This window comes from Chinchilla lanigera, unplaced genomic scaffold (genome assembly GCF_000276665.1).
Source record: "Chinchilla lanigera isolate Chin_1 unplaced genomic scaffold, ChiLan1.0 scaffold00046, whole genome shotgun sequence".
In the NCBI taxonomy this organism is placed as follows: Eukaryota; Metazoa; Chordata; class Mammalia; order Rodentia; family Chinchillidae; genus Chinchilla; species Chinchilla lanigera.
The window spans coordinates 15,135,109-15,159,567 of record NW_004955447.1 but is presented as its reverse complement, the minus strand read 5'-3'; the positions used below and the strand labels follow the sequence as shown (position 1 = coordinate 15,159,567).

Sequence of the window (24,459 nt, the reverse complement as noted above, 5' to 3'; positions counted from 1 at the left end):
GAGCAGAACCGCCCCGCGCACGCCAGCTGCTCCGAGGGCCCCAGTTCTTCGACGCCACGGACCCCCGAGTGACGTCAAGGAGACCCTCGGCGGCCCGTCATTTCCCGGGAAATGCCTCGTCGTCCAGTGTGGGTGCAGGTCCGCACTTCTCAGCTGCGCGAGGAGCCACGCGTCCCGGAACTTGATGTCCTGTAATTTTACTTCTGCGTTATTAGAAAGGCCTCCGCATGTAACTATGCCAGGAAGATAGGTAGGGAAATATACTGCAATTGGTTTCAAAGACAGCTCATCTAAAAGCAGCAGGATCTATGAAAGCCACTGATGTTTGCATAAATCAACAGAATTTTTAAAAAGTCGTGTGACAATATGTACATTTGGAAGAAAATATATCTATAGAAGGAGGTTGACAGCCGGGCGTAGTGGCGCACGCCTGTAATCCTAGCACTGGCGAGGCTGAGGCAGGAGGATCGTCGTGAGTTCTAGACCAGCCTGGGCCATAAAGAAGGAGGTTGCCTAGCTATGTTTTCTTAGCGAGATGAGTAGCAAGTTTAAAGGTTTGGGAGGAATTATGCTCTCTTTTGGAAGACACTGGAGTGTTAAACGCCGCGGCAGAGAAACCCAAGCTGTAGTTTAGATGATAAAGGGTGCATCTGATACACTGAATATTCTCCTTTTAAAGAATGTCTACTGTTTTATTTTCAATAGTGAATTAAAGCCTTAGGTAGTTACAGTTTTATGTGATAGCAGATCAGTTGCTGAAACAGTATATTGTATCAGGAAAGATTAATTCAGTAAGCTTTTCACCCACTTTTTGTTCAATAAAAAGATAAATTTTCATTCTCTTGTAACAGTAGTATGAACTCTTTAGAATGTGCAGTGTTAAGTGTATATGAAATACATAGCTTTTAAAGTGGTTTATAATGCGGGGCGTGGTGTGCATGCCTGTAATCCCAGCACTCGGGAGGCTGAGGCAGGCGGATCCTTGCGAGTTCAAGACCAGCCTGGGCTACAAAGTGAGTTCAAGGCTAGCCTGAACTGCATAGGGAGACCCTGTCCCAAAAAGACAAAAATAAAATAAAATAAAATAAAAAATAAAGTGGTTTATATTTTACCAACTTTTAACAAGAAATTAGACTACTAGAAAGTATGGAAATCATGGTTATGCAAATAATAGCTATTCTGCAAACATTCTGAGCTTTACAGATGTTTAATGGTAGCGATTTCTCTTGCAGCACTGTGGCCTTTCTAGCTGGTTTCCATGTTCGAATCCCACAAGCCAATACCCACATGTACGTGTATATTACCGGTACCTGTTACAATGTGTTATTATCAGCACCTTTAATGTGAAGTTAATCCATGTTATTGTTTGCCCAAAGCAACTTCAGAGAAATCTCTTTACACCTAAAAAATATAAATATTAAGACTCCAGTGATGTACTTAAGATACAAGTACTCTCCACAAAGTTAATATTTTTCTGTTTTTCACTACATTGAAAGAGTATGACTGGTTATCAGCTGCTTTTCACGTAATAGTGTGTCCAATCACACATGTTACTGTTATAATGTGTTACTTTAGAAACAACTATCTGAGAACCAGTTTCCTCGAATGTAAGGCAAAAATTCAGTTATCTAAACTTCTCTCCAGCTCTATAATTTTATCATTTTAAATATTGTATATTCTATACAGTACCCACGACAACCAACAGTAACATCTTCTAAAGTTCATAAATATTAAAAGGAATCAATGAGCGAAGATATTGCACCAGGCAACATTTTCTTTATCATGCAGCCATACTCATTTTTAAAAATACACTTTGTAATTTCACTAGTTTAAGTAATTATCAGCACCTAGAAAAAGCACAAATCTGCCTATATAAGTACACATTTAAAAATCTCAAATAGTTATGACCTTTTCATAAAGAAACTCATCTCAAGCAATAAATTTATGAAAGCTGCCGTTGCTTGCATAAATCAATTTAACTTTTCCTTAAATCATTAAGATTTTAAACTGGAGAATGATACAGGAATGGATACAAGGAGGCCCGAATCTCTTAAGATTTAAGATGTTCTGAATCTGCAATGAGTAATGATCACAAATGTAAGATCTATCCAATTCTAAACATACTGATTTTTCTTTTTCAAATCAGTCCTAATCAATCAGATCGCCCCCATGGATACTGTGACAGACCTTTCTCTAAGGCTGTTCCCTGTCTTGGTGAAGGGCACCCCCTGCCCACTTGTACAGGGCAGAGCCCTGAGAATCCTTCTGACCCCTTCTCCACCCAAGCACCATTGAATTCCATTCTCTTGACAGCTACACGAATGAGCTGCGTAAAATGCAAAGTTGTGCGTATTTCATTGCCTTGCTAACAACCTTTAAGTGGTTCCCCATGGCCTGAGCATAGTCCTAATTCCCTTATTAGATTTTAAACGTTTGTTCTAGTCGGCCTCCTCCCACCCCTCCACTGATCTGAGTCTTGCGCTTTTTATCCTCCCCATTTCTGTGCCTCCCGCCCACCCTCCCTCCCGGTGACACTCATTGTTAAATTAGTGATTTCCCCAAGGGGCAGGAATGCGTCTTTGATCACTTAGCCTGAAACATCCTTCAGCCCTTTCTCTCGCCAGCTCCTGCTGTCCCGCTGGGTCTCTGATTAGATGATTTCCTGCAGCTGGCTTCTCATAGCCTCCTCCCGTGGGTTCTCTAATCCCAACCCTAGCCTTCCACAGGCGCTGGCACACAGTACTGTAATTATCTATGTTCCCTATTTCACCACTAGATTAAGTGGCTGACCTGTGTCCAGAACCTGACCTTTCAACTCAGAGAGACGGGCTCCAGACTCACTTCCTGCATTTACAGGTTGTGTGCTTTTCCGTACATTTCCTAATCTCTTCGCATCTCAGTTTCTACCCTGCAAAGAAAGATCACAATAAAGATTAATGACAAAATGTGTGTCAAGCCTTTTTCATATAGCCAGGTGTGACAATTAGGTTTGTTAGCTGGACCAGTTTGGAGGCCGCCTAGGGGCTTAGTGAAGCATATTTGTGAGTGTGTTTGGGTGGGTCACGGAGGTGTGATCTTGAGGTCTACACCTGGCTTCTTGCTCTCTGGTGCTGTTCCCCTGCTCGCCTTCCTGCCTCTTAGGAACTAATCAGCTTTGCTCTGCCACACCCTTCTGCCATGCTATTTCTGCCTTGGAGCCAGCTGGCCGCGGACTGACCCCTCTGAAGCCATAAGCCAAACTAAATTTCCCCTCTTTAAGTTGTGAGTGTCAGGTATTTTGTATCAGCAACAGGAGAGCTAATAGTAGGCACTTAGAAGATGGTCAGGAAACAGGAGTTACAAATGATAACAACTTTGCCCAAAATCTCCTCCCAGACTAGACACTTCTCTAGAGAATAGACAGTTATTAGATATAGAGGAAAAAGAAAACTGATTTTCCCAACCCATAAAGATTCTTTTAGCTGTAAGTTTGCTTGGCAGGTCTCTTTGGTGCCTCAGTTTCTTTATCTGAGCATGCTTCATATAATCCATGTAATCAAAGGATAGAATCAAAGAATGTAATCAAAGGATATAGAATAGAGATACCATTCTGAAATGGCATATTCCTTTGCTTATTGTTTGTTGAAAGAAATGCTATTTTAAGACATTGAAATACATGATGCTAACTGGAAGTTAATAAACCATAAATAATTTAAAACAGCAAATCCTCCCTTTTAGTCAGGACCCTTAACATTCGTCTTTCTGCATCCTTTTTATCAGAAAAGATAAGTTATGGAACAAGTTATTAGGGATTGCACCACACTTTCTGTCCCCATCTGCCATAATAGCTATAAAACTGAGCAAATGAACAGCTACTGTAAAACAGGCCCCAGTAACTAGGAAATAACTGTACCTTGTACAGCAAAGCCTTGGATGCTTGAAATTGGGATTTTGTTTGCTATTTACATTTTAGACTCACAGACCATTAAAACTAGAAGATATGTAACATTCTGGGGAAGAAGAGAAGATTGAACATATGCGTATTTTACTACCTTCAAATTCCACAAAAGTGATAGAAAAAATTGTTGTAAAATACACAAGGTGAAAAGAATAGGAGAGGAGACAGTGCAACAAATGTCATAAGTTGGGAAACAGTAAATGAGAAGTAGCAGACTTAGATGGGCTTTTGTTCTATTTTTTAATGGACAATAACTTTATGTACGGGTATAATGTGATGTTTCTATGGATGAATATATTGTGGAATGATCAAATCAAGGTAATTAGCATATCTTTCACTGCAACTACTTGTCATTTACCTGTGAGAACATTTAAAACCATCTCTTTTAGCTATATCATCGTGAACTGTGGTTGCCATGTTGTGTAGCAGATCACCAGAACTCGTTTTCCTAACTGCAGTGTGGGGCCTTTTGGCCAGACATCTGAGCTAGACCTCGATCGCACACCTGCAAGCGGAAGCTAAGAAGTAGACCAGTTCCAGTACTGAGCCCCAGAAGTCTCTGGAACTTACGGCTCCAGATAACCCTGAAACTTAAGAACGAAGTAGAGCAGTTGAAGAGTTGGGTGATGTTTAAGAAGCAGTTAAATCTTCAGATCACCGCCTCCCACTCCCTGCAGCAAATCCAGCGTCTCTCCAGCACCCCACCCACACACTGGAGCCTTTGTCCCAGAAAGCAGTTTCTGGACTGGGGGATTTGGCCACAGTTGGGGATTGTACCAAACCCAGTGGAATAAACAGAACATTGCAGACTGAATGTTGAGACACACCCCACCACACCCCAATCTCTTACCTTGGTGTGCTCCAAAACGAAAAGATCCAGGGTTATAGCTTTCAAGCAAGAAATTGAAAAGTAATTCTGTAGGGAGCATGAGTAGCCCTATAGTAGATGTAAGGACTCACAAAATATCCCGGGAAAACGACTCCCTGATGAGCCTCAGAGTCAGCACACACAGCTTCCCAACAGCTCAGAGATCCTAAATGCAAACAAATGGCCAAGGGTTGCGAGATAGCTGAGGGAGGTTATAGAGCAGAAAGCAAAGCAAGGGAGAGAGGGAGAGGCAACATGGAGAAATAGAGACCACGGTAGGGAGAATAAGGCCTTAAGTAACCATAATGAATGTGTCCTGGTAGGTAGGAAATGTTACTTTATGCATAAAGGAGAAAGCTTAAAATGTTCTCTTTAAAAACACATTCAGGAAACCAAAGCTTCTTGGGAATTACATACATAATAGCAGAAATTCAAACTCAATAGATGGGAAGGAAGGTACAGTTAAGGAAATCTTTCAGAAAGTAGAAAACAAAAACAAACACTGTTTGCTTTGGCAGTGTATATATATTAAGTTGGAACTATACAGAGAAGATTAACATGTCCCCTCACGAGAACCGGCAGTCTAAATTAATATATCTAAATTTAAAATGAATACACCTAAAGATATCTGTGAACTGTTCCCAAACATTTTGATGCAGTAATTCCTTTTTGACCCAACAATTCCACTTCTGAGTACTGTATATATTCACAATACTCCACATTCTTGAATTCATGAAATATTCCATATTTTAAAACACAACAGAAAAAAATAGAGAAACTAAAGTAAAGTGGTGCAGGCACTGTGGAAAACATACAACAGTTTCTCAAAAATAAATAAATAAACAAATAGTTGCCCCATCCAGTCATTCTGATTACATACTCAAAAGAATCGAAAGCAGGACACAAACAGGTATTTGTACACTTATGTTCATAGTAGCTTTATTTACAACCTCCAAAAGGTAGAAGTGACCCAAATGCCCACTGACAGATAAATGAATAAACAAAATCAAGTATTCACATACACTGGAATATTATCCAGCTTTTATTTTTTTTTTTTTTTTTTGGTTTTTTCTCCGGTACCGGGAACCGAACTCACGACCTTGCGCTTGCCAGGCAGGCGCTTTTGCCGCTGAGCTAAATCCCCAGCCCTTATCCAGCTTTTAAAAGGAAGGAAATTCTGACATATACTGTAATACTGATGAACCTGTGAGATATTTTAAATTAAGTAAGCCAGTCACAAAGGATAAATGTTGTATGAATATAAGATGGGTAAAGTACTTAAATGTAGAGAGAAAAGAGAAAAGTGGCTGCTAGGGTCTGGGGCTGGGTGTGGGGAAGGGTTGAATGTGTGCAGAGTTTCAATTTAGGGTGAGGGAGAAGTTGGGCTGGAGAGCAGCTGCGACTGCAGGACTCAGCTCCACTGGATCAAACACTCAAGGAAAGCCACCACTTAAGCACATAACTTAAGAGATGCAGAGACAAATATTTAAAGAAATAGCTCAGAATTGGAAGCAGTTCCCTCTGAGGGTAGAAAAACATCAAGGCAAGCACAATTGTTTTTCAAAGAAGCTTTGTGAAATATTTATCTCTTGAACTTATAGGCACATAAAATTTTGATATAAACAAATGACACTCACAAAAATTCAGGGTAGTTTTAAGCCCCCCAATTTTTATAGATAACCAGCTGAAGGAGAGGCCAAAGGGATTCAAAAGAGTAAGTTGGTGATGAGGGCCTTGAACCAACATGTTTTAAACTGGGGTTCAGTGTCCTGCTCACTACAAGCACATCGGAGCTTATAATAGCACTTTCCTGCATACCCTAAAATAAACTTTTCTGGGAGGCCTGCTGTAAGCCTTCTTAAATTACTTTTCTTCATGTTTTATTAAATGCCTAATACTGCAGATTTCTCCATATTGCTTAGCATTACTTGTTAGTGATGTTTTTTCCAATCCAAACATACTTTTAAAATAATGTGCTTTTCCTCATTTTCTTCTCAGTATTCATAATTAAATTGAATGGGACCCGGGGGTCCTGCATTTGGTGTTGCTCCCTAAGTGTTAGAGAGACTTTGCTATTGATGAATGAGACACACTCTTTGTTTCTTGTGTGCAGTATTTTATGCTAACTGATTCCAAAGCCTACCCATGACTGCCTTTATGGCAATGGAAAACATTTCCATTTCAATTCTACTCGCGTTATCAGTGTAATATTAATTTTAATGTTAATATTTCCATTAGAAATGTGATATCATTATACAGAGCAGTTAGACTAAGTAATAATATATAATTTACCATGCTCCAGACTTTAGAATGAAACCCTTATGTGCGCAGCGCTTCCAACAATATCCCATTAGTTATGGGTTGAAGGTATACTAATGGGCATCTACAAAATAATTTTTTAAAGAACAGTAAGGACCTGTCATGAGCACGTCCTCCAGCACTAGCAGAGTGCTTTCCCTCAGAATAGTGCTTGAAAAGTCATCAATCTTAGAACTCTAAGTAAAAATTACTATGCTTTTAAGATACGGCCATTATCACAATGGTATAGATGACTGTGTGTGGTTTCTCGTCTCGTGGGAGAGTCACAACCAGATTGTGTGCTTCTGGAGGGGAGGATAATGCAGGACCACAGGAGCAGTGAGTGCTCTTTAAGCATTCTTAATAAAGTAATGAACCCGAGCAAAATCGGGGACTATTAAATTTGAAATAGATTTTATGGTCCATGGCTCTATATCTTTTTATAATAAAAGAATACTAATCAACATTGAGTGTATGTGTATGTGAGACATTGCCTATGCGTTCGCTCACCACAGCCCCTCTAAATACAGTAGGTAAGATAAAGCGAAAGGTCAGGGAGATCAGGTAACATGGCCAAGGTCACGGCACTCATCAGCGCTTGCACAGGGACTGCGCCCAAGGTCACTGGAGTCAGAGCTGTTCTTTGCAGAAGCCAAGGGGATAGGTGTCTACCGCCTTACATGCGTGATGGCTGCTGTCGCAGTCGGGCCCACAATTCAAACTGTTCGACTTTCTAGAAAGGTAGTTTATTAGGGGACCTACTGGTGCAATTTGAAGTTAAAAATAAGCTTCTGTCTGGGGATGCTCTTGACTATGATTCCTCAACTTTATAAATAGCAAAACTTGACAAGACTCTATATATCTGTAAATTTCTCCTTACAACTGTCTCCCGGCAACATATGTTTCTCTTAAAACTAAGAGAATTAGCACTGCTTCTCTCCTATTTCTTAAGTAAGGAAAAAGAGTCTTAGGGAGATGAAAAGACTAACCCCAAACACCACCTACAGCTGAGGGAAAGAGGACCAGGCTTCCTGCTTCCTAGGACAGAGCCGCCGCCCCAGCATCCTGGTTCCTATATTCACAGAGGCCTCCCTCTCCCATGCTTTGTAAATCCATATCCTCACGTGTCCTGTTACAGTACTTTCCATTTCCCTAATTTCATTTGTGTTTCCAAATATTTTCAGTCTATGATTTTCTCCTTCTTACTGTCCAGTTCAGATTCAATGTATTCACATCCCTAGACTCACTCTGTACCCCCTGGCCCTGTGTTGCTCTGTAGAAAGCGCTCCTCTCTGCTACCATCCCCTCTCCTCCCAGCACTGCTGAAGGAGGCTCTGTGGCCCTGGTCACGCCCCGCACAGAAGCAGGCATAGCATTTCCAACACCAGCTCCAGCCTGAAAGACCACAGAGGCCTGTGCTGAGGTGCTTGGGGTGTAGATGTCCCATCACCGGTCCAGAGAGCAAATTACACAACCTAAGCGGGCAGGCTGACCACTGGAGGCACAGGGAGGAAGGAACCAAGAGATAAATTCATTTCCTTTCTTTCCCACTATGGTCTGCTTCAAGACACTGCGATTCCATATGGCCCTATCTGGAGACTTCCTAGAGGGCGAAGTGTCAGTTGTGTTTTCCTTCCGTCACTGTCTCCAGCGCAGGGGTGCTCTGCCCCTCCTCTGTTCATCCTCCATTTTTGCCATCTTGAGGTGCACCCCCCGATAAAGCATTAGCAAGAATGCTTTGCTTCAGGCTCTGGTTCCTCCTCAGCTCCTACCGTGCAGGTTTCACAGAGGTAGGTGAATTTTGGAGAAATAAATATCCTTCCCCAAATGCAATGTGGATGGGCATTCTTTTCTGACCAGGGAGAGAGGGTGTGTCCAGGAGGTGGCACATAGAGGCAGAAGCCTCTGATGCTCTTCATGGGTGTCCATCCCTTCCTCCAGTTTAAAAGGCAGATTAACATGTCAGCTGTCCGCAGAGAGTCAGTGCACCTAGGAGAGAAGGTCCTCAGTGAGTTGAGGCCATAGATGGGGATATTCTTCCAGATTACCTAAACAGTCTCTGAACTTGGAGCACAGCTTCTTTGGATTGCTGATAAGTTCAATGCCAAGGGCCAGAAAGCTCCCTTTGAAGCTACATGTTAGCTGCCCACCACGACCTGGAGGATGAAAGAGATCAGCTGATGGGACAAATGCTCAGGAAAGCAGTTGGCAGCCCTGGGAACTGAACCCCCAATACACCGCTCTGGTAATATTGTAGGACACCCGGACGGGACCCCCGATACTAAGGCATCTGATTCGGGCACTTTTGGTGAGATTAAAAGTGCTAATAATTACTGTCCACTTTATCTGTTAAACACTACTTTTAATGTTTTGCCCTAATGCCTTATTTTACCCTCACTACAACCTATAAGGTAGGTAATTTTATCTAGGTTTTACAGCTAAGGAAACAGGTTCATTAACTTGCCCAAGCTGCTCAGCTTGATAGAGGCAAACCCGGGATACAAATCCAGTCAAACGGACTCCAGAACCTACTGTCTTAAACGTTCTGACACCACGCTGCTGCTAGAACCCCCAGCATGTGGAAGGGCCAGCAAACCCTTCACTGCTTCAAGCTATTCTCTTACCTTCAAACCCATCCTTCCATGCCCGGCACTGAGGCCTGAGGCCAGGACTCTGCACGCTGTTTTTTCGCCCAGAGGGCCCATGATGAGCCTGTTCAACAGGGGGCTCTGGGAGACCTGAAAGGCTGGGAGAGGAGGAAGGATCCCTTCTTCTTCCTCTTTGGCTTCTCGCTCCAGGAAGTGATACAGCAGCAGTGCTTTCCCCCCTGCAGTGGCAGTGCCTTCCTCTAGCAGTTTGCAGTTTTTCTAGCACTGCGAAACCATCTTCCTGATGTCCCATCAGACTGTAGCATGCACTGGCTGAAGGATCCCAGTCCCCTCCTGGGACCTCAGAAGCATCAGCACTGTCGGGAGCTTCCTCCAGATCTCCGAGTTTTGATCACTGGAGCTTCTTTCATTTGTTTCCCCAGTCCGAGGGTGGCCATACCCTGATACAGAGTTTGTTTTCGTCTTTCCTATTAGAGGTTTTTCATACCTACTCAATAATTCTTCATGTCAAAACTTCTCTGTCAAAATAATGGTAAAGCTTTCTGTCTCTCGACTAGACTGACAGACACACCAGCTATGTATGGCCAGTCCCTGGCACTTGGCTTGCATCAGAGTTTAATAATGTACCAATCGCTCATGAGAAATTGCCAAGTTTGGTGCGGAGGTAGTTGTGGAATGGATCCAGCCAGTAAAAATTCTGGGCAAACAAAGAGATTCAGATCAACTTACGATGTGTCATTCTCAAGAAAATAATGCTAAGTTCCTCTCACCTGCCAATTGCTTGTCTTAAGCAGCAGCAATGATATTCTAAGTCTTCACCTTTTATGAAATCAATACTGGAGACACGTCCAAGTATCTGTTGTCAATACAGGTCATAATACATTTCTAATCTCATGGAAACTGAGAGGGTTTCAAAACAAATATGCACAGTAGAGAGCACAATCTTGCTGAGCGAATCTCTTTTCCCAATGAGCTCTTTATCATCCTGCCATAGAAGGGTGACTCAGTTCAGCCAGGTATTTGTGTGATGTGGGTAGCAGGACATACTCTGGAGACGGTGCAAAGTGCCTGGGGTCTAATCTCAACTGAGATTATTATAGAGTGATTGCACTTTATAATAACTTGATGACCTTCAGAAAAGCATTAACTTTTCCAAATCACAGTTTTCTTATCCCACAAATAGTATTATTAATACTACTTATTCTGTTTCCCTTATAGGCTTACTTGATTCACTAAATATTTTTGATCACCAACAGGCAAGATCTTGTATAGGTATCCCAGAATATACAAAGAGAAGTAAAACAGTTCCTGCCCTAAAAGACTCTATAACCCAATATTTTTCTCTGCATCAACAATTCATGGAACATCACCTACCAGATATTGTGTTGGAGCGAAGAGTATAGCAATGCTAAAATGTGATTCTTTTCTTTAAGGGGATTGTAATCTAGTTCAGAAAAGGACACAGATAATAATTAGAAGAGGCAGAATGTGCAATAGGAGGATAAATTGAAGCAGTACAGCAGTTAAGGAAATAGAAGCCCTACCCCTAGCTGAGTAGGTTAGGAGAAGTTGGTGGATCTACTGCCATTTGAACTGAGCAAATTTTCTTAAAGAAGGAAGGATAAAAGGAACAACCCAAACTGAGCCTGGCTAGCTATTCTAAGAGCCTGAAGTGGAGTGGAGTGGAGTGGAGTGGAACTAGAAAGGAGGAGTGAATAAGTTGGATGAGAAATGCGTGGCCATCCCCGTGCGGCGGTTATGATCCTAAGTGTGTTACTGATGAGGACACAGGGGTGAAAGGCAGACACAAGTCTGTTTTCAAAGAGCTTTAGACCGGTCAGGGCTGGGGAAAAATTTAAAGTTTCCTTAGTTTGGTCCCTGTTTTGAAATATAATGTATTAATATAAAGTGGAAGGTTGAGTGAAGCCACAGATCAGGAGACGGCTTCCAGGGTTTTCGGTGGTTTGTTGCACTCGGCTTCCAAGACCAGGGGCCATGGCGCCATGCAGCGGGGGACAGGGACCACAGGGAGGTGATATGGTTGGTCAGCGGGCCGAGAGGGGGAAAGTGTTGGCAGGAGCTTTTATCTTGGTTTCTGTGGAGGGTGAGCAGGCTCAGGACCGGCTAGTTTGGGCGACTTCAGTGAACTGTAAGCAGAGACTGTCCCTAGTTATCTAGTACTCAGCCCTGACGTTAGGGTAGGGCTAGGCAGGCGGCAGAATGTGAAGAGCGTGGACTGGATGGGTTGGTTTGCATTTGAAAGCTTTCCTCATGTACTAGAGGTCCGTTCCTACCTCTAGGAATTCTTGAACCTTGGAAGGGGTCGATCCTCCAGGGTCAGCTAGGCCTTATATGTCAAAGCACTCGATTACAGAAAATAAAAAATGTGGTTAATACAGTTTCTTTAAAAGTGGAGCTTTCCAGCTTTGTAGCCCTAACCTCCCCATAATACTTGGGCAAGTACAAGGAGCACCCAGCAGCTGCGGGATGATTCAGTTACTACTCCCCGTCCTCGAGTCCAGCCGTGAGAACGGAACAGCTCCAAGCCGTCCTTTGTTATCAGCGGGTGGCCACTTTCTCAGGGAGGCCTTTCCTGACTCTGCAGACCTGGTTAGGCTCCACTGCGGTGGACACTGCCCTGCTCCCCACAGACGCCCTTTCTGAAGGCGGGCTGACAGCAGACAGCCTTCCGAGACTGCCTGCAGTAGAGTCTAAATAAAAGTGGTAAGCTTCTTAAAAATGAAAGGTGCCACTAGAAACAAAACTGAAAAGTGAATGAGTGGTTGTTTCTTCTGTGGCAAGCCTGCTTTACGTCCTAATTCATATCCCTGAAATTTCAAGAAAAGAAGCTCAACTCTAACCTGCTTAGGAAAAAGAAAACACTGGCTCAGTTTTATGGCTGAAGCGCTGTCTTCAGGCGCGGCTGGATCCAAGGTGTCACAGGGTGTTACAGCAGTCTCTCCATCTTCATCCTCTCCCATCAATTCTCCTCTCTTCCCATGACCTCATCTTCTCTTTCTTTCCCTCTTTTAACTGAAAATAGCCTCTCTGTCACTGGGGACAATGGCCTCAAGCAACCCCAGCTTGCCTTCCACTCAGCTCTTACCTAGCCGGAAGAGAAAGATTATCTTATCTATTTTTTCTGGAATCTATGAAAATTTTCAGAGGAGAAACTCATCTTTATATTGATCAAGACCCACACTGGTTATTTAAACAATGAAATTTTAACATGATCTCTAACTAGAACAGTAGAAGGTAGTCAACTGATTTTTTTTTTAAATAAAAATGACTACAAATAATAAGAGCAACAGAATAATAAGAGTCTAAAGGGCTCAGAAAGAGCAGGAACAAAAGAGCCCCTACTCCTTCTAGGCTTAGGATGAGGGAACAAGAAAGGAACTAAGGACTGAAATAATCCCATCCCACCCCAGGATGTGCTGGAGACCTCTCCAAAGGGCTTGTGGCTGGCATAGGAAGCAGAATCCTGCAGGGAGTAAGGGATCTGCCACAGCTACAAGTCAGAGTCATTCTATGAAAGCAGCTTTCCTGTGGGAAGACGAACACAGGCTGCAGAAGTCCCCCACCTTTGCAGGGGTGTGCCTGGGAAACTGCTACTGGTAGAGTACAAGTCACATTATTTCATTCAACTAATGAAAACCAATTCACAATAATAGCTACACAATAATAGCTACTCGGTGCTGTCCTAAGAGCTTTAAGATATTGACAGATACAGTCTCGAGCTGAAAGCGCGGCTCAGGACACAGCTAGAGTGCCCCTGTGCAGCCCCTGGCCTTCCACTGTAACAATAATAGCCCCACAGGACCAGATCTTAGAGAGAAAGTACCTGCCTGCTGCTGCAGCCGGCACCTCACTGCACCGCCTCTCTGGATGATTTCTGACATTCTGCCAGCGGGCAGAGGAGCAATGTCTGGAGTGCTCAGCTCCGAGATCAAGGCAAGGCAGAGAAGGGGAACTTGGCCTAAGAGAGAGTAAGTTATGCGTAATGCTGCTCGGGCCACACCACGTCCCTAAGTCAGTCACTGTGACCGGGGGAAGGAGGTGGACTGTGATCAGCAAAGTCCAGGCCGCGTTCATGTGCTCATTCCTGTGGTCCAGCAAAGGGCGGGGAGAGAGGCTCCATATCTTCTAGGATTAATTCTTCTACCAGAAAGATTAATTCTTCTACTAGAAGAAAGGGAAAAATGCTAGACAAAGAAACACAATAGGTATTCTTTGTGTGTTGCGTTTTGACTTTAAAATGTCTACTTGCATTTGGGGTTGTTAGTAAAGGAAAATTAAAGCTTTTTTTAAGATAATTAACACTGCATTCCCCCATCCATTAATTTAGTCAAGTGGTGTTTATTAAGCACCTACTATGACAGGGGCTTGTTCTCACCAGCCTTGAACTATTCACACCTTCCTGAACACAGGCAAGTTTGGAAGATCTAAGAGTAAAAAGGGTCAGATGAGAAAACGGTACCTTTACACACAGATTAAAATGTTCTTAAACTATGCCTACAATTTTGTAACACAGTCTTAAATAGTACCCATGGTCAACCTGGAACGAGGCCACACAGGCTAGCGGTGCTGAGTGCAAACTACAGAGCAAAACCAGCTGCATTAGACTTCAGCTGCAGCCGGGTGTGATGGGAAAAGGTAGCCAGTAACTGGTGCCTGAGCCTCTTCACAGGTAAAATTTGAGCAGTAATACTTACGTCATTAGCCCATCAGGAAGATTTAATAATTTGTAAAGCTCTTTGTACCTTGCAAGTCATTGGAACTATGGGCCCATACCTAGTGTGATGGGTTAGTTTAATAGCTGTTATCAGAAATTGATTATTATTAGTTGCATATCAAGTCATGTGACTTTTGCTCCATTAGCTAATTTGAAATCCCCTTATATTTAAAAATGTCTGCTTCCCTGCTTTAATATATAAAAGTACCCACAAACGAAGCCATCCTTTATAAATAACTCTATTTTCATTACCTTATGGTTTTGAAGTAATTTCTTTATGAACATAAATCACATATTCCATGGAAACAAAGTAAAACAAAATAAAACTTATTCTTGATGTTATTCTACAGCATGCAGAAACAATATAAACCTTTCTACATCATTTTTCTTTGAACATCGATAAAATTTTATAAAAGCTCTTCCCTGAAAATCACTTCGTGTATGTACTTTTTTAAAATGATTTTTCTCCATAGAATATTCTTAGGTTTTCTTTTTCTTTTTCCTATTAAAGGGAAACTGGCTCTCCATGTTTTAAAATCACACCAGAACATTCCAAGGAAGGGCATACTCTGTCTCCAAGTGACTCAGAGAGACCTCCCTTCCTAACGAGCACTCTGGCATGGTCTGCGAACCTCGGAGGCCTTTCTCTGTGACACATTCTGGAAGGTTCTCAGTAAACTGAACACTGAGGGACCAGGAGCTCGGCAAGTTCATATCTGAATGTTACGGAGACACGGCAAGGAGTGGTCACCGAAAAAAGTAACCACCCTTCTTCTTTCGGGCATAGGACTGTGTTCTCGAAAAACTCTTAACAATAATCCAAGTTATTGGACTCTACAGATATCTATAACCAGATGGCAACACACAGAAACAAGAGAACACCTCAGAAAGTACAGCTGGCCTCCGTATCCGTGGGTTTCACAGCATGGCTTCAGCCATCCACACACATTTTTCAAAATTGCATCTGCCTTGTGTATATACACATTTTATTATAGTTATTCCCCAAAATACAGTATAACAGCTACTTACATATCATTTACCTTGAATAACATATTATAGGGAATTTAGAGATAATTTAAAGTCTACAAAATGGTATGCATAGATTGTAGACAAATACTATACCATTTTTATAAAAAACTTAGCCGTCTGTGGATTTTGGTGTCCTGCGAGAGATTGTGGAATCAGTCCTGCAAGGACACTATGGAAAAGCTGTATGCCTTTTTGCAACTTAGCCTTAATCATCATATTGTGCACACATGCACTATTACATACACACACACTCACACACATATACATGCACACACTCACATACATATATACACGCTCAACCAGAATCGCCAAAGTAGTGGATTAAGTAAAAGAATCATGATATGCTACAATAATCAAGTTTTATGTGTGTAATAGAAGATTAATTTTTTGAATATTAAGCCTTTTGATATTTGATTCCTACTGATGAGTTTAAGAAAGACAACATAGAAGTGGCATTTTTCAATCTCGTGTACAGTCCCTTAAGATGTGTCAAGTTCAGAAGTCTGTTAATGAAAAGATTAAGTTACAGTAACATTTCATCACTAGAGACATTGTATCACCAAACGTGAAAGCAACAAAATGTGGGACAGAGATTATCTTCCTTGTCCAACTGTAATGCGGGCTACCATTTTTCCACAGAATGCTTTATCTTCTCATAAATAAAACGAGGACAATGGTAATTCCTTCCTAGATTTGGCAGAAGGGTGCATGAAACAATGGATATTTCCAAAGCCAGCACGCAGAACCTGGCATTCCCTGCTGTCTTGAAGGTCACTCAAGTACTTCATGCTGTGAAGCCATACACAATCACAGCCTTGTGCTTAAGTAAAAGAGTTTCTGGGTGTGGGTCTGAAAAAAGACACAGAAATTGGGGCCCAGCCTCTATCGGCACAGTGTCACACACCTGCAAAGCAGCTCTGAGGACTCTGCCTCGGCAACCTCCCAACTCCACAGCAGGATTAACTGCCTTGGCCCCAAACTCTCTGGAGACCGGTCATTCCATAATTTGTGACTGTGCAAAAGAAATTCATCTTGCCGTTCTCTCAGGGGTCATCCCATTATTTAAGTACAACTAGGGTACCCACTCCACAGCAAATAAGTCATTCTGTGGTTGGAAAAGAACGTCAGAAATTTAAAGACAAGGTTGGGTGGTGATTGACGCATAATTCCAAAACTGAAAATCATTCCTGAACCTTTGAAAACAAAAGTCATAAGGATAAAATAGATTTATAGTATTCTTAGACTTAGAAATTACAGTCGACTCCTCCAGTTCGGGGTTTTTTTAGAACTCAGGATTCCAGTCTGCAATCAACACAAACATTAATCCACAGATCTTATGTCCAAGGAGGTCTTTCCTTCCGAGTAACTTGTCTCTTCTATGCCAGCTGGTCTCTGTCTACACATACACATGTTTTATTGTTTTACCTGGTATGCTGGATGACGGGCACCACGGTAGTGCAAAAATAGGTATTAAAACTTCCTTCCCTGTACGAAACACATTAGGGGGATTTGGGAATTTTTAAAATAAGTCTTTCCAGAAAAATGTCATTTTCTCATGGTTTTGCCCTTATCTCCACTGACAATTCTATAACATTTCAGAAAACACAAAGACTAGGATAATCTTTGGCTATGAGCAAAAATGTTTTAATAACTCTTAAATATTTGCTAATATGAATGAATACTGTTTTAAATTTTTATAACCTCTTTTTTGATGTTATCTTCCAAAGATCTAGTGATTTGTTTCTCTATATTAAGAAGAATTAAGTATTCTTAATAAATTAAAGACTAAAATTTTTTCTTGTTTCCACTTATAATGAGTTGTCACTTGCAGTTCTTTTAAAGCTTAACCCTTCAAATTCTTTAATTTAGATAATGTTTGATAGACTGTTCTCATAGAATTATTTAGCAACTTAAAGACATTTATTATGACTTTGACTTTTCCTCTGTGACTGTACATCATATTAATACCCTAAGAATACTCAATACAATAGTAGTTTCTGAGCACTGATAGTTGACAGTAAACACTTCACTTTGAAATTAGGAGTTACACTGTTACCCTGTGACTTCCGGAGCTTCCCTTAAGATCAGCCCGGAGTACACAGCCTCACCTTCCTTCTTTACCTTCCTTCTTCTGTTTGTTTGGGAATCACTGAGATGCATCCCCAGCCCGTTTGTCTTCACCAGCACATGTAATCATAAGAACTTGCAGAGAGTTTGTCTTTATTAGCTCATGTTTGAAGTAATCATAGGACTTGCAGAGAGAATTAGTGTTTCCTCCAGAAGTGCATCTGAACACACCTAAAGACCATGTCTTCAAGGTAACAAGAACAAACGCATATTGATACCGGATGGGGGACGGGTGAGCCTAACAGGTGTGCACTGTTTCTGAGGAGACATCACTGAGGAGGCAAAACTAGCCATGCAGAGAAATTCTTAAGTCATTATTTTTATTCACTTATTTGTTGATTGGTAAATATTTATAAATAAATTACTGGTTGGAGAAATGAATGCAAGAATATCCGAAGCATCAGGCACTGCAGACTGCATATTTTGGAAATAGAGTGAGTCCAAAATAAATGGTTTCTGCTCTTGTGGAACTTACAAGGGAACAAAGCATAAAGTTATTCAAGCAAATAAATATCTAGTTATTATTTCAGTGAGAATATTGGTGAGCTGCTACAACTGCTGTTAGTCTATTTTTCTCCATACAAAAACTAAAACATCCAGGAAAAAATAACCTAAATAGACAAGCTGGAAATAATGTCACTTTGGGCTGCTGTCATGGGAAGTTTTTCCTCTGAAAAACTACCTCCTGTGAGGTAGTTACACTGCTGCCGCATTCCACATCTCACTGGGTGCAATAGCTCCAGGTTTTCTATCCCGGTACATCTTATATGCATTCCCTCTCTTCTATTTCTTCTGCTCCTCTTCCCCAAATTAGTTTAGTAGATTTCCAGAATCACAGACAAAATAGGAGAAAATGAAAGCAAGAAAAGACCCTAGTGATTGTTCTTCTGATGAGGCAACTAAGGCTCCTGAAAGGAAATGTTTTCACCCACGATTTTACCTGGCCGTGGGCCTGCCGTTAATTTTTCTTTAGAGCAACCATGGGAAACGTTATCAGTTGGCTGCTCACATTCATTCCCATCCCTTCCTGTTAGAAAAATCCCACCTCCCATGATAGTAGCCAAAAGTGACAAATACTTTCTGTTCAGGGACGCCCACGTGACCCAGTTATGGCCACTGAGATGTAAAGGGAAGTCTGCTGCTGGTTTCTGAGAAACATTTTGCTTCCTGAAAAAAAGAAAAAGAAAAAAAAGAGCCACCCCTGCCTGCCTGCCTGCTTGCCTGTCTCCCTTCCTTCCTTGTTTCCTTTGAGCTGAAGCACAGCAGCCTGAGGACTACGCCCTCCCCGCACAAGAAAAGAAGCCCGCATCCGAGGATAGTAGATCAGCAGAGTGGAAAGCACTTCCGGGCTCACAGCTATGAGCCTTGAGCTGACCCTGGGAGCGCCTACCTGTGGACCTTTCGATGTGGGAGATTACCTACACTTCACATTGTGTGTTCTGTTACTTGCAGCTGAGGGTACCCTGAGTGTACTACTGCTTTGTTTCCTTCCCACCCAGCCACTGAGCTTCACAGAACAAGGGTTTGCCTTTTTTCATTGCCATAGCCCCAGCTTAGAGCCTGCCTGGCACACAGCCAATAAAGGCCATAAAAATGCGTTTAGTGAATTACTGAATGAATAAATGTCCCCAAGTCTTCACCAGCTCCTTCTTCTACTGATGAAGTCCAAAGGCTCAGCCTGGCATGTACGCCCTTCGCGATGTGACCCCAGTTCTTTCTGACATCATTTTTTCCATTTACATGTCCTACAACTCAGGAAAATAAGACAATTTCTTGTCCTTTCCAACCCTGGCTTAATCATTTGTGCTGTTATAATAAATTACCGCAGGCTAGGTAATTTACAGAGCACAGAGATCTCTTCTGGCAGTTCTCAAAGCTGGGAAGCACAAGATCAAGGCACCATGATGTGGTGTGGCAGGAGCTGCCTTCTCCAGAACAGCAGGGTGCTGTGTGCTCTAGGGGCAGAAGGCCCGGGGCAGGCCCTCAGGAAGCCTCTTGCACCAGGGCCTTAATCCTGTCCATGAGGGAGAAGCCCACTGGCCTCAGCCCCTCTTAGCAGCCCCACCTCCTGATGTCATTCCAGCGGCTACCCTTGAGTTTTGCAGGACCCCTGTTCACGCAGACCACGCCCCTGTGTTTAGGATGCAGGGCTATAGCGGTGCAGTCCCGATCCCTAAGTGCAGTACACACGTCCTCTCGTGCCCTTCTGCTTTCCTCTCGTTCTTCCAGCTCCAGACGTCTCCCGTCTCCCGACGCACTGCTGCAGGCCCTTCCAGCCACCTGTGTACATTTTCTACGCTGCGCTGCCTTCCCTTTGATGGCCACAGGACTTTTACAAGTTGCTGATAATTATTTGGAGTAGCCTGTTAGGACTCGTCTCTAAACTCCCTGAGGACAGCAGGTTCACCCGCACAAGAAGCAAATGTACTGCTTTACCCTAGTAGATACCTAATATATTTTTGTTTGTGAGTGAAGAAATAATTAGGATTAAAGCGAGCCCATCTGATTTTCCATCTTAAAAGTAATTTAGACCCAGAAACGGGTGCTGATGCCCGTGGACGCACAGGTCTGAAAGCGCTCCCGGAGGGGAAAGAGACTTGTTGGAAGTGTCGGGAGCAAGCACCGGTGTCTTTTCTTTTGGCGAGGAGAGCAAAGTTCTTAATGGAAGCTGATCCCAATCAATAGAGCCAGACAGCTGATCTATATGATGGCTTTAGGATGAAGCAGTGGCCTTGCCCTGCGTAGCGCTGCTGTGAAAGGGGAGAAGGAATGACCAGGAGACTCCACAAGTAGAGCTGTGATGCTCCCCAGTCGGGGAGCCCCGGAGAGCCCCGGAGAGCCGCCTTCCCGGGCTGGACGCGCGCTCTGACGGCGGGGCCAGCGCCGCTGCGGTTCTGGCCGCTGCCCCGGCTGCCGCTGGGCGACACCGCAGAGCCGGGCTGGAGCAGCGCTCGGAGCCTGCGCCCGCCGCGGAGGGGGAGGCAACGAGCCGAGGCCGGGAGCCTTGCGAACCCCAGCAAGAGCTGGGAGAGCGAAGGGGAGCGCGACCTGAGCCAACAATCCGGCCGAGCGGAGGCGGAGGAAATGTCATCGCTGGTGAAGGAGGACTTGGAGAAGAAGCTGTTCAAGCCGCTCTCGCAGAATCTGTACGAGTTCATAGAGATAGAGTTCTCGGTGCAGGACAGGTACTACCTCTGCGTGTCAGGTAATCTGCTCTTTTACCATTTCAAAAACCGAGCCACCCAGCATGTCTGGACGGTGCGGATGAATTGTTTTTTGCGAATATTTTCCTATGCATGTGTGCATGCTCCCGAGCTAGAGCTCAACGATGCGAAGTTTCAATTTTTCGAGTCTACTCTTTCAACTGCTAAAATGAAAGAAAGAACTTATATCAGAATGCTTTGATTAATTGTTCAGAAATGAAATTGGACCTGTATTTCTGTTTTGAATCTTATATCCCCAGTCTCTTACTGAATGCATTCACACGGCACACAATTTTATTGTGTAAGAGCTCATTTTTAAAATTCAGCAGCGAAGTCTCTGTATATCTTTAAATACGCTGGAGAACTGAGTTATTCAGCCCTTATTTCCAAACACACTGGACGGCAAGGTTTCTTCCTTTTCCTTCTAAGACAAAAACAAAACCTTAGGCTTTTCTTCCTAAGATTTATTTAGACGTGTGCTGGTTTATTCTGAAGAGAGAAATTATCTTTTAAAAATTGTTTCTCTTTGTGAGAAGAACGATACTTTAATGGTGGAAAATAGTTTGAGAAGATGGAACTTTAAGGGTAAGGTGATGTTCTCTAAAGTATTCAAGTAAAATAAATATTTTCTCTCATGTTTTTGAAATTCATGAAAAATACCATGAATAGGCTTTGTACCTAACTCTGCTTTGCCTAACTTGTGATTTTTGTGCTGAATTTAGATAGAAATGCTCGCACCATTAGTGAAATTAATATGCAGCCCTCTCTTCTGGGTCCATGCCCTTTAATATTTTCCTGAGTCTTAGGAGGAAGGAGCTTGTAATCTTTACGTGTTCATTGCATATTTACCTTATTAAGGTACACACCTATAACAATGCATGATAATTCTCTTCCTGATAATCAGCTTAGTTCTTTGTAAAGATGTCAAGAGGGAGTACTATAAAGGTAGTATATCTTTCAAGAAAGTGCTAAGATGTCTCTAAAATGTGTAATTTTTTAAAATTTATTTTTTGCATGTCTTTTTTATTTTTGTGGGGTTTTTTGTTTGTTTTTGTTTTTATTGGAGGGGGGTTACCGGGAATCGAACTCAGGGCCTTGTGCTTGCTTGGCAGGCATTTGTGCCACTGAGCTATATCCCAGCCCTATTTTAGTGTTTTAATACCTGTGTGTAGTACGTAATTTTATATGCCTTGTGGGGAGTTGGTACATGGACATAACACATCGTGATTCTTTTTTCATCCCCTTCTCCTTCCCTCCTCTTCATTCCTTGATCTGCTTCCTTGTTTTGTGTGTGTGTTTGCCATACACGATGGCCACATTCCTTGTGTGGAGTGGGTGCATGGACATAACACACCCCAGTCCCTTTTCTCATGCCTCACCCTTTCCCGCCGTCCATCTCCTCATCCCCTCCCCCTTTCGGACAGTCTGTCTCCCCACTTCTGCGATCTCACTTTTATTTCCTCTTTTTTTTTTAATTCTGGGTTTCTCATATAAGGAAAACCACGCGATATTTAACTTTGTGCGTCGGATTCATTTCACTTAACATTATGGTCTCAAGGTGCAAATCTTTTTATTCCTAATAAATGCAATAATATAAACTCAAGAATAAGAATAGTAATATTTTTATAACACATGCTTTGCTCTGCATATATAGTGTTGGGACTTGGCATATCAAACAAATGTAAAAATGTAATCAAATTAAGAAAAATTAAATTATGGAAAAAGTTGAATTAAAATAAGTAAAAGACCATATTGTGTCCTAATAACCAAATCAATGTATTTGTATTTTTAATCTACTAGAGAAGATGTAATTTTGACAAAGTTTAATAAGTTTGTACCTATTTCATAAAGCAAACTTCTCATTGTATAATACTAGCATACAAATACTTTTAAAGAAAAACTAAAACATAGGATAATCGTAATAATTTATGTATCTGGTTTACCAAACATACCTTAGTGTTTCCCTAAGGTTATATAACAAACAAATTATATAACAAACAAATCTTATTCTAGTGGTATTAAAAAGTCTTCTAAGAGTTAAATATTTCAAAATGATTCCATTTTGTATAAGAAAAAATCAAGGTCTTCTCAAAAGTGAAGGAGAGAACACACTATTATGATACTCCAGACAGAGTATCATAATATATATGTCATATCGTTTCACTAACTTTTCACAGCTGTTCTCTAGATCATATCCATTAATATGAGAGTACTTTCCCCAGTGTAATGCCTCTTTATGACCACTGTAAAACAATTCTGACAGAACAGCTGTTGAAATGATGTTTGGCAGTCCTAAGTCTTTGGCCATGTTTACTCAGAAAATTTCCATTGATAGGAACAAGGTAACACCGTACTTTTTCAGGTAGAACTCCGTACCTTGAGTGCCATCCAGTTTCAGGGAGGAGTCACGTAGTTCTCCTTTCCTTTTTACAACCCACAATCCAGCAGTACCACATTTTTGAGACTCATGGATCCAGAATAGATCATGCATCATGCATTTCTCCAATTAAAGAAAATGTATTTGGGGCTGGGGGTGAAGCTCAGTGGTATAGCACATGCTTAGCCTGTGGGAAGTCATATAGCTCTATCTGTCTATCTATCTATCTATCTATCTATCTATCTATCCATCTATCATTCACTTTCTACTTATCTGACCACAGTTTGTCTTCTTACAAGTGTCTGAAAACCAGGCTATTGTCACTTCTTGTTAAATCTTGATGGCTTTCTGAGTAATGTCAACATCAGATGTCATAAACTCAGTTTTCGTCTCTGTAATTGGCTAGGAGGCACGCTGGGGATTTCCTGGACCTCAGTTCCCTCTGCCTCAGGGTTTGCATGGTCATCTTCCCCGGGACTGGCTTCCCCGGGCCTATACCACCAGTCTCACTAGCAGTCCAAAGCAGCATCTTCTGATGAGGGGAGAGCTCCGTTGTGTGGGCACTAGGAAAGGATAAGCACAATGGGTACACAGGAGGTAAAGACATTCAGAAAGACCTGAAACAGCACACGAAGGCTTAGCCAAAACCGAACGGGGCATAGCGGGGTACAGAGGACAAACCTCGGAAGGGCTGGAATCAGGTAGATCTGGTTATGAAATCTGGCTGTGCTTTTTTGCCTACCAGCTGTGAAACTTGGGTCAAGATAATTAGCCTCTCTGGTCTGAGTGTTGACATGTCTGCAATGAGCATAAAAACCCTTCCGTCTGCATAAAGTAATAACCCTAATAAATCCTTATTAAGAAGAAAAACATGATAAATTATATTTCAAATAAAAAGATTTTTTAAAGTAGCACTAAACTTTTCAAATATAGAGGAAAATATCTTTACTGTAAAAATATATGGTGAAATATGTATAACTATATACATTTAGAGTGCAAAGAAAGTATATAGTAAACAAATATGTGGATATTTAACAAATAATGGAGAATGAATATACTACACTACAGTATGTTTGAAATGATATGCATATTCATATATAGATTATTTAAGTATTCTCATATCTTTTTTTATTTTAAAAATAAAAGGAGGAAAACATTAACAGACAGACAACATTTTACAAAATAGCAAAAAAACACTACAGACAATACAGAGTTACAAACAAAGTGGTAGGAAATTAACAGTGCTTGTTGTATTACATATTGATATCTTCAAAGT

General features: G+C 41.9%; 1 protein-coding gene across 1 annotated transcript in view; it reads left to right on the top strand.

The window, feature by feature from the left end:
- Positions 1 to 24,459, top strand: part of LOC102009124 — a 41,928-nt gene that overhangs the window by 293 nt on the left and 17,176 nt on the right. Inside the window, exons 2-3 of the mRNA XM_013518482.1 lie at positions 7 to 229; positions 20,415 to 20,808. Coding sequence (XP_013373936.1) covers positions 7 to 229; positions 20,415 to 20,808 — 617 coding nt within the window. The remainder of the gene's footprint in view (positions 1 to 6; positions 230 to 20,414; positions 20,809 to 24,459) is intronic.